Genomic DNA, 10936 nt, shown 5'->3' with positions numbered 1-10936 from the left:
AGGGACAAGTTAGGCAGGGGGTGGCTATAGGGTTTGGAGGCTCCACCCATATTCCAGGGCCAGAACAGCAGTGGTGGTGGTGGTGGGGCCCAGATCGCAGGTGGCCTCCTAAAAGGAAAAAAAAAAAAAAAACCACATAAATAAATAAGAGAAAAACCTCCTGGCGGGAAGACACCTGTGTGTATCTGTACGGCTGTCCACGCAGACGGCCCTCCCCGCAGGCCTGACCACCTCCTTCCCCCACGCCCCTCGGGAGTTCGCTGGGAAACCCGGCAATTCCGAAAAGGAGGGACTCGCCAACGCCACACAGAGCGCTTCCTGCTTGGGCACTGCAAGCCTAGGCCTGGCGGAATCCAGGCAACCAGCTCCCGAGCCCCCCTCTCGGAAACCACAGCGCAGGCCGGGACCGGGCGGAGACAGAGCCCGGCGAGGACCCCCGGCCGCGCAGACTCCGCAGGAGCCGCCTCTCCCAGCCCCGCGGCCTGGGCCGTCAATCAAGCTTGCCCCGCCCCGTCTTTGGTTGTAGCAGACGGCCAATCAGAGCCGAGATCCGCAGCGATGAGCTCAGCCGGCTCGCTTCCCATTGGACGGCTATATTAAGAAAGTGGCCGGACTCTTTAAATAGCGGGCGCTAGGGCCGCAGCCCGCATCTGCCACCGCAGTCCGGCCGTAGACGTCAGCGCTCTCGTAGGCGAGGTCTCAGGGACCCGCGAGGGAGGGAGGGAGGAAGAGAGAGAGAGAGAGAGAGAGGCCGAGTCCGCAGCTGTAGCCTCTGTTGCGCACAAAGCCACCGACCCCCCAGGGCCGGGATCCGGAAAGCAGCCACCGCCCCGGGAGCGGCGCGGCGAGACGCTCGGCGCCCCCTATGCCCCCGCGCCCCCACCGCCCCCGCCGCGGCAGCCAGAGCGCACGGAGAGGACGCGTCGCCGCGGAGTCCGGGAGCAGCTAGCGGCCCCCGTCCCCGGCGCGCAGCCCGAGGTGAGCGGTGAGCGGCGATCGGGACGGCGGCGAGGCGTCTGCGGGCCCCCTCCTGCTGCCCGGGCCCGGCCCGTTCATGGCGGCCATCCGCAAGAAGCTGGTGGTGGTGGGCGATGGCGCGTGTGGCAAGACGTGCCTGCTGATCGTGTTCAGTAAGGACGAGTTCCCCGAAGTGTACGTGCCCACGGTCTTCGAGAACTACGTGGCCGACATCGAGGTGGACGGCAAGCAGGTGGAGCTGGCGCTGTGGGACACGGCTGGCCAGGAGGACTACGATCGTCTGCGGCCGCTCTCCTACCCGGACACCGACGTCATCCTCATGTGCTTCTCGGTGGACAGCCCGGACTCGCTGGAGAACATCCCCGAGAAGTGGGTGCCCGAGGTGAAGCACTTCTGTCCCAACGTGCCCATCATCCTGGTGGCCAACAAGAAAGACCTGCGCAGCGACGAGCACGTCCGCACCGAGCTGGCCCGCATGAAGCAGGAGCCCGTGCGCACGGACGACGGCCGCGCCATGGCCGTGCGCATCCAAGCCTACGACTACCTCGAGTGCTCGGCCAAAACCAAGGAGGGCGTGCGCGAGGTCTTCGAGACGGCCACGCGGGCCGCGCTGCAGAAGCGCTACGGCTCCCAGAACGGCTGCATCAACTGCTGCAAGGTGCTATGAGGGTCTCGCCTGCCCCTCCTGCCCTGCCAGCGCGCCCCCCCCACTCCCTGGCCCGCCCCCCGCGAGCCGGGAGAAGGGGAGATCCGAGGCCTCCTTCCCCCCACACAGACCCTCCACGGACTGCCTGGCGTTGGCTGGCCGCTCGGGGTTTGTCGCGCCAGGAACTGGCCTAGGCTTCGGGCGCCCCCCCACCTCCAGTGTCTGCATGCGACTAGCAGTGTCGCACGGGCCTGGCCGGCCCTCCACCCCACCCCCGAGCGCCGAGGGGTCCCTGAGCATCCTTTTCTGAAGAGCCAGGCCTCAGAACGTGTGACTGTGTGTATGTGGACGCCCCCCCCCCCGCCCCATTTTCACCCCACCCCAGCCTCTGGTTCCCAGGGGCACGTTGGGCTCCAGAGTGTGGCCGCACCCCATCAGATGTCCACCCATAACCAGCGAGTGCGAGCTGTCCCTTGTCTGTAACATAGACCCTGAGAACTGCGGGAGGGGAGGGCTGGGGAGGACGGGGGTGGGGTGTTACATAAATATAGATATAATTTTATTTTCGGAGGTAAGATGGTGTTATTTAATGATGGGTCAGGAGCCAAGCGATGAGGGCCTTCCAACGGCCCCAGCCCCGCCTGGATTGACGCCCATCTCAAGCATGGATTGGACTTGACCATCTTTCTGACCACTGGGGATATTTGCAACTGACTTGGGGCTGAGAGGAAGCAGCCTCCAGACACTGCGCCTTCTGAGGGCCAGCCCCCAGCGAACCCCTGGAAGAGGGGGAGTGTGCTGTGGAGGTTGTTTTTGCCCTAAGCGAACTTTGTGCCTGTCCTATAAAGTGAAACATTGTTCAGTCCGAGAAACTGATGTTCTTTGATTTATTTAAGGCTAAAACTTTTTTTTTGTGTTGTTGAAAGAATTCTTTGCACAATTGTTTCATTGTTTGAGACTTCATGCACTTGTCATTTGCATTCAGACTACACTTGTATGCCCTAACCTCATTGGACATTTTTTTTTAAATGATGACTTAAAATTAGGAGAGGGGGAAAAATTTTTTTGCTTTGGTTTCTTGAAAAAAAAGTGGCAACACTGTTTTGTGATTTTATCTGTGCAGATTATGCATAGTATTTTGATAAAGGAAAACAACACATATTGGGGCCTATTTAAATTTTTTTTTCACAAGGCAGTGTCTACAGCTATGTGAAATGTTCTGTGCATTTCTGTACAGAGAATAGACTCCCCCCCCCATTACCTTTTACCCTTCCCTTCCCAGCCCAGTGGTACTTCTACTAAAATTGTTGTCTTGTTTTTTATTTTTTAAATAAAAACTGACAAATGACAAAGTGGTGAGCTTATGATGTTTACATAAAAGTTCTATAAGCTGTGTATACAGTTTTTTATGTAAAATATTAAAAAATATGATGATGACATTTATAAGTGGCTCCTGTGGTTTAATAGTGTGTAAAAATAGCCTTTTATGAATTTGATACGAGGGAATAATCCTGAGTTGTTTTTTTTTTCTTAACAGTAAGAAGCTCTTATTTCCTCTGTAGTGAGGATAAGAAATGAGGGTGACATTCCTTTGGGGTGTGAGGCTTAGAGGACCCAGGAAGACTAAGTTGTTCTTTTCACATTCCCAGAGGAAGATAAGTGGACTCCTTAAACTCTCAGAGAAACACACACACACACACACACACACACACACACACACCTCATCTTTGGCATAATTATGTATGTATTTAGTCTGATTAGGTAAGTTCAAAGGTTTTTATTTTCTTCTGCATGCCTTCAACTGTGTCTATTAAGATTTTGTCATTGGTCATCTTAAATTTAGAATAACAATCACTTTTGTGGGCCAGGCTTTTGGATTTCCTTCCAGTTTGGGGATTAGCCAATGCTGGGTGAGATTGTAGGTTATCTTCAGGGGTGGCGGGGCTAAAGCTTCTGAGTAGAGGTGGGGGAGAAAGCCTTCAAGTAAGGATCTGATAGTTTTGTTACACTTTCACCCGTGGAAGGAATTAATACTTCATCCTACAGGCCACCTTCTAGACACTAGATGTTTGAGCAGTGTTATGTGAAGTTGAAGCAGCCTCATTTTGGAATTCAGTCCTGGTAAGCTCTAATTTCAGACCTTGCCTTCTCAGTGGCACTTACACTGATTGGTACCTGGAGACCATATTAAAATCCAGCTGCAGGCGGGAGCTCTTAGAAGCTCTCAGAAGCTTCCACAGAAGGGCCTGCCAACCTCTCCCAGTTACCTAAGAAGTGTGGTTTTGAGCCTCTAATCAGCACATTCTGGATTTCTAGCAGTTAGTTGCCACCCTCTCCACCTCCCTCTTTTCCTAACCAAGACCCAGGAAGAGAGGAGAGGTCTCCTTTGAAGTTGTTTGCTTCAAAGCTCAGCTTCTATTTCCCGGTCTTCCCCCAGACTCTGAAGAGCTTTTGTGAGTATAGCAAACCTGGTCAGAGGTGACCTCTTACCCACTTAAACATGCAGCAACAAGGCTGGAGCTGGGCAGGGCTGCCCACATTAGCAACAGAGTGGGACTGTTTGGGCTCCACCAGGAGAGAAAGCAAGCAAGGCCTCTCCAGTCTAGCTGCTGCTTTGAGCTGCCATGGCTCCCTCCTTGGCCCCTCAGCTTCACTCACCTCCATCCCACAGCCTACTTTCATATTTATTTTAAAGGCAAAACCCCATTGAGAACAGAATGTTTATTTGGAGGTTTCAGAGCTAGTGAATCCCTCTGTACCAGGCAGTGTGGGATTTAGCAGTGTGTGTGTGTGTGTGTGTGTGTGTGTGTGTGTGTGTGTGTGTGTAGGGGGAATGATCAGGCTTGGGCAGAATGCCTAGAACTCAGCTCTGTCACTAGCCATAAGCTTGGAGACCCAACCAGCTGAGAGGTCCTTCTCTGGGTTTTCTGCTAGCTCATCTGCCTACTACCTATTGCTGCCTTTCTTCCTTTCTTTCTTTCTTTCTTTCTTTCTTTCTTTCTTTCTTTCTTTCTTTCTTTCTTTCTTTCCTTTTTTGGATAGATATACATCCAGAGGATGCATGACAGCCTATGTTAAGCTTTAAAAAATTTTTTTAAAGCATGGCATTTAATAATTTTTCTTTCTGGAACCCACTCTTCTTGCTACATTAGGATCCCAGTGGAAAATATAAAATACTGTTGTAGGCTGGAAAATGAATTAGGAAAAGAAGAGCTAAAACATCTGGTGTTACTGTTAGGATATGAAAATTCATTTTACATGTTTAAAATGAATATGCTGAGTTTATTTAATTGCCTATATAACTGTTTCATGGAAAATAGTGGAGACTGTTCTTGATCCTGGACATTTTACAGAAAGGGGCATTGTCTTAAGGTTTTCCTTTAATACTTGGTTTGTATTTCTAAGGACTTCCTTTCAAGTAGAATTAAAGTTGGTTTTTACGGCTGAAGTGTGTGGAAATGGCTCTGTGGCGCAAGTGGTAGAATGCTAGCCTTGAGCAAAAGCTCAGAGTCAGACCTTAGGCCTTGAGTTCAAGCCCCGGTACCAGTCACGCACACATGTGCACATGTGTGCACCCTCCCCCTACAGACACATGCACATACAAACACACAAAACTTAAGTGTGATCAGAATCATATAGTGAGGGACTGGTTAAAACACAGAGTATTAGCCCTAGAATATCTGATTCTGCAGGTCTGAGTTAGAGCTTGAGTACTAGACATTCTAACCAGGCCCTAAGCAATGCCAGTGCTGCTGGGTTGGGGAGCACAATTCTGAGAATGAGGGCCTAGAACAACTGAGCACACGTGTCAATGTGCAGAAGAGGGAAATGATTTCCAGAGCGAAGCAAACTGGATTCTGCTGATTTCTGACACCGTGTCCTGCAATGCTTCTAGGGCTAATGCCTCATTGATGGTGTGTGCATTCCCTTTTTATTATTGTAGGTCTTGGCCTCTGGGAAATAAAGCTCTTTTGAGTGAGCACTGCTTTCAATATTTTATCACCTCTGTCTGTCTGGCCTGCCTGCTTGCCTGCCTGCCTGCCTGCCTGCCTTCCTTCCTTCCTTCCTTCCTTCCTTCCTTCCTTCCTTCCTTCCTTGCTTTCTCCTTTTTCTTTCCCTCCCTCCCTCCCTCCTCCTTCTCTCCCTTCCTCCCTTCCTCCCTTTCTACTTCCCTCCCCTCTTTCTCTCTTTCTTTCTTCTGGTCCTGGGGCTTGAAAGAGTTCAAGAGGTCAAAACTAGTGCTCTATCACTTGAGCCACAGCTCTATTTCCAGGTTTTTTTGGAGGTTAATTAGAGGTAAGAGTCTCATGGGATTTCCTGCTTGGCTGGCTTCAAACTGCAGGGACTGGGCATTACAAAACCATGACTCTCAGATCTCAGTCTGAGTAGCTAGGATTATAGTCAAGAGCCACCAGTTCCCAGCTCTATTCTTCAATCATGTAAAAGAATAATGCTCAGCCAAGGAAAACACAGCTTCTCTCCTCTCCCACCCACAGCTCAGGGGGCATCTACGTGGCATGCCTGGAGAGAAGGTAGGTGATGGTTTCATTGTTTTCTCTGCACCTTCCAGGTCTGTGGGACACAAAGGCTACCTTTGTGACGACAGGGCTCCTGGGAGGCCTACACTTGAGCTGAAGGAGGCTGGGAGACCACAAAGACTTTGTGTCAGAGGTTGTTAAATCCTTACCAAACTACTAGGTCTGTCTTCTGGCTTGAGGGAGAGTCTGAACACTCTGACTGATTCCCTAACTCTGTAGCCCCTTTTCTGGCTTCCAAGATAGAGGCCTCAAGGTTCTAGTCATTTCTTCCTATTTATTCTCCCAGGAAGAAAGAATGAACTAGAAAGAAAGGCACTCCCCGTGCTCTGTTAGGAGCTTGGGGTGCAGTCAATTTGTGGGCATCATCTTTCCACTCAAAGATATTTCAGCCCAGTAGAATGCCCAAACAAGCCAGCGCTGGTAGACCACTGGCATAGTGCTGTTCTCAGCCATTTGTCTTTTTATTTTATTTAAACATTATGTTAGTTATCTATTGCTGCACAGGCAATTATGCCAGAAATCAGTGGCTTACGACGATATTGATTACCTCATAGCTTCTGTAAATCAGGAATTCAAACACAGCTTAGCTAAGTCTTCTGGCCTAGAGTTTCTTTTAATGTTAAAATCAAGTATTGGCTGAGGCTGGATTTATCTGAAGATTTACCTGGGGGAGAATGTGGCTGTTGGCAGGATTCAGTGTCTCCGTGGTTGAGTCTGTCCTGGGATTTCTTGCCATATGGTCTTTCTAGAGGGTAGCTCAAAACAACACAGCAGAGACAGGAGCGATGGTTCCAGGGTGGTGATATAGAAATTACCATCTTCTACAACCTGTCTGTGTTTATTAGAAGCAAGTGACGAGGTCCAGCCCACACTCAATGAGAGGGAATTATCCATGGGCATGCATACAAGAACGTGGGCTCATTAGAAACCTTTATTAAGAGCAGTCAACCACAATCTGTCTAACAACTCAGAGGCATGTATACTCTCTTCATTTTGCTGATGAGGAAAGTGAGCCAAGCAAAGGTCAGCCACATGGTCACAGTCACTCAAATCCTCAAGAATTAAATATAGGCGGTCTGGCATCAGAAGGACAATTATCCTGTGGGCTAATTACTTGAGAAAGATCAGCCCGACTACAGTGTGAAGGATGAATCTGAGGTGGTGGGGGGGACCCAAAGCAGGAAGATCAGCGAGGGAGCCTTTACCCCAGTTGGGTAGAGATGGTAGAGTATGGACTAAGGCATGAGCATGGAATGGACGGATGTGTAGAAACATCATGGTGGTCAGGACGCTGGCCTGGGTGACTTTGAAGATGACAATACTATTAAAGGTAAGAAGAAGAAAATGTGGGTTTGGTTGTACATATCTATAATCCCAGAATTTGGGAGATGGAAGATGATGAATTAGAAGCTAGTTTGAATTACCTAGTAAGTTCAATAGCATACTGGACTGATGGAGGCACCAGGCAGGGATGGATAGGAACTCAAGGAAGAGAGTTTTCCGTTTGCCTGGCACACGAGGGGAGATGTCATAAGTGACACAGCATCAACATGCTAACCCTACCCCTAACCCTAGTGCCCAGTTGCAGTGGCTCAAGCCTGTAATCCTAGCTACTCAAGAGGCTGGGATCTGAGCATCAAGGTTCAAAGCCAGCTCTGGGAAGAAGAGTCTATGAGAATACAATTAATCACCAAAAAACTGGAAGTGAGGATGTGGCTCAAGTGCTAGAGGCTAGTTTTGAGCACAAATGCTCAGGGATAGCACCCAGGCCCTGAGGTCAAACCCCAGTACTGTTGGAAAAACAAAACAAAACCCCACAAAAACCAAGGGTTGGAGATACAGTTCAATGGTAAAAGTTCTTTCTTAGCAGGCAGAAGGTGCTGGATTAAATGTCCAGTACTGAAAAATGGTGAGTTTGGTTTTATTATATGAATTGCTCCACTTCTGAAAGTGATCACTGTTTTGTTTTTGGTGGTGGTGGTTAATTGGAGATAAGAGTCTCACAGACTTTCATAGTGGGACTAGTTTTGAACTGTGATCCTCAGATCTCAGTCTCCTGAGTAGCTAGGATTATAGGTGTGAGCCACAGCTGCCAGCTGTGATCACTGATTCTTTTATTTTTATTTTTTATTGTGATTAGTAGAAGGGCTACATTACATTCACCAGATAGGAGGTGCATAACTTCACAAACATTGATACCCTTTCTTATGACATGGTCCCCATTTCCCTCCCACCCTCCTGTTGGGGCCTGACCTCCATCTCTGAGGCCTGATTCTGGCTCAGTGGCCATTAAAGGGCTTTGGCCAGGCATTCACTCCTTGCATACCTCTCTTAAGGCATCTCTGTGTACATGACTCAATTGAGCCCCCCGCAGCTTCGAGGGTCTCGAAGCAGCACAGGTCTCGCATGCTTTCCTGCACCTGTCCCGCCCAGTACCTGAAAGCCCCACCCAGACCCTTAGTGGTAGCACGGTGGCCCTCTTCCTATTGGCTAGCTTCCCAGTTCCCACCTTCTCCTACCCCAACAGTATATAACTAATTGTCTGACACAATAAAGAGATGAGAACAGCAGATCAGATCAGCAGAGATCAGCAGAGAGATCTGATGCGCTTTCATGGTTAACACTGCTCCTGACTCAGCGTGGTTTTTTCTTCCCCCGTAATTGGGGGAGGGCTGGGTCATCGACACTTACCATCTCGCTCGGCTCCTGGGGGACTACAGGCTGGCCCTGTGTGTCCCTCCCTGTTCCTGAGTTGCTCCCCAGAGAAGCAACACCCTCCCTCCGCTTATCTTGATTTCCCCCCTTCCCTATCCAATTTCAAATAACCAATTAGACACATATAAAATATACCAGATAACAAGGTGAAATATTGTAACAATATGAGATAACCAAGGGATGGCAAAAGAGATGAGAGCTAACATAGTACATTAAGGACAACAGTCACTCATATGGCTTTCGTTTCCTTTTCCTGGAGGTCCTTATATTTAGAGTGTGATCACTAATTTTATGTTTTTGTTTTTAACCTCTTCTACCACCGTCATCTTTGCCACACAGAGTTCAGACGATTGTGCCCTGTGTGGAAAGATCACAACCTACATGAATGAGAGCCGTCTTCCCAAAGAGAGACGGTGTCATCAGATCCCGGGAGAGGAATTGTGCTGTTCGAAACTGGAGTTTATGTAGCAAGGAAATGAGGCGCTTTCCCTCTCTGTGAATACATCCTAGATATCTGGAAGGTGTTGCTGGGAGATGAGGTATGGATGGCTTCTGATCTAAGTGATTGCCAGATCAAGGGAGAGAGTGCCCATGCAGGTCACCTGGGCCAGTGGATTCCGGGAGAAATCATACAGAGCAGCGAACTGCAGGTTTTGCCTGGTGGCTAACAGTTCCCTTGGAATCTTCAATACAAGTTTTCCAAGTGCTGCAGCCTGGTTTTAGCACTGATGTGCAGTTGTAAGGGCAGAACATTATTCAAGGCTAGGCAGGTGGGAAAGGGGGGCAGTATTTTTCTTGGGGCTTCTGCTCTCTTAGTCTCACCTGAAGTAGAGTGAATATTCCAAGTATGAAGCCAATCTTCTTTTTATTTTTTTGTCAGTCGTGGAGCTTAAACTTAGGGTCTGTGTGCTGTCCCTGAGATCTTTTGTTCAAGGCTAGTGGTCTACCACTTTGAGCCACTGCTCTACTTCTGAAGCCACTCTTGAGTAAGTGTCATGCTTGTGTTTCTCAACCCTCTTACATGGAGATTATCTTTCTTGTTGCCAACCACCAGTCAGGATGACTACATGACATTGGCCCAATTGGATAGATGTCTAGGTGAGGAGAGAGGGAGATTTCATTGCACAGATAGTAATGGAAGTCTCAGCAAGCAATGTGATGGTCCAGTAGAGTAAGAAGTGACCAGGGCCTGCCTGGAAGCTAGAGCTCAAGTTCAGTGAGAGAAAGAGGTGTCATCTAGTAGATGGGCTTGCCAGGCACTGTTGGCACATACTTAGGAGGCTAAGATCTGAGGATGACAGTCCAAAGCCAGTCCGTGCAGGAAAGTCCATGAGACTCTAACCTCCAACAAACTACAAAGCAAACAAAACAAACAAAACAAAACAAAAGTAGAGCTGTGGCTCAAGAAGTAGAGCACAAGACTGGTAGAGCAAAAGAAGCTCAGGGACGGTGCCCAGGCCCTCAGTTTAGGCTCCAATGCTGGCATACATACAAAAAAGCAGCCAGGTGTGGAAGGGCTACGTGGACTATTCTTTCAGTTAATATTTTCCTCCTATTAAATGATTATTGGTTTAATCATGTGGTACTAGAGACCAAACCTAGGACTTTGTGCCCACTAAGTGCATTATACCACTAAGCTACATCCCAAGATCCAGGAAGTTCTTGTTGAAAGCCAGTACCAAAAGAAAAAGGGGTTCTCTATATTCCACTCCTAGCAACAGAGCTCAGTTCATGCAACCCAGCAAGGTTGCTGGGGAAACAGTCTTGGTGACCCAGTATGAACAGATAGTACCGATGCTATTTCCAGGGAGGCAGGCCACTCCCCTCAGGACCACCTGTGTGGCTGGATGTGCTCAGCTGCTGTCAGCGCGGGCTGAGTTTAGAGTGCCAAAGGATGCTGGATGAAGATTAGGATTCCCGGTTGAAATCCGGGCAAGACCAGGTTATAATTTTATTATTATCAATCATTATTATTATTAGTTTTGTTTGAGAAATCATGATCTATAAATTTAGTTCCCAGAGCTGTGGAAGCAGGCCCTGGGCTTTTTATAACTTCGTG

The 10936-nt window shown here is 48.9% G+C and overlaps 1 protein-coding gene across 1 annotated transcript; it reads left to right on the top strand.

Moving 5' to 3' along the window:
• Positions 1-662: 662 nt before the first annotated feature.
• Positions 663-3070, top strand: Rhob (ras homolog family member B). The gene has a single exon (XM_090337389.1). The coding sequence runs from the start codon at positions 1055-1057 to the stop codon at positions 1643-1645; it is 591 nt and encodes a 196-aa protein (XP_090193515.1). The 5' UTR covers positions 663-1054; the 3' UTR covers positions 1646-3070.
• The last annotated feature ends 7866 nt before the right edge of the window (positions 3071-10936 follow it).

This window comes from Megascapheus bottae, chromosome 7 (assembly GCF_031878675.1).
Source record: "Megascapheus bottae isolate mThoBot1 chromosome 7, mThoBot2.hap1, whole genome shotgun sequence".
Classification (NCBI taxonomy): Eukaryota; Metazoa; Chordata; class Mammalia; order Rodentia; family Geomyidae; genus Megascapheus; species Megascapheus bottae.
The sequence above is the reverse complement of the archived record's forward strand: the minus strand, read 5'-3'. Positions and strand labels throughout refer to the sequence as shown.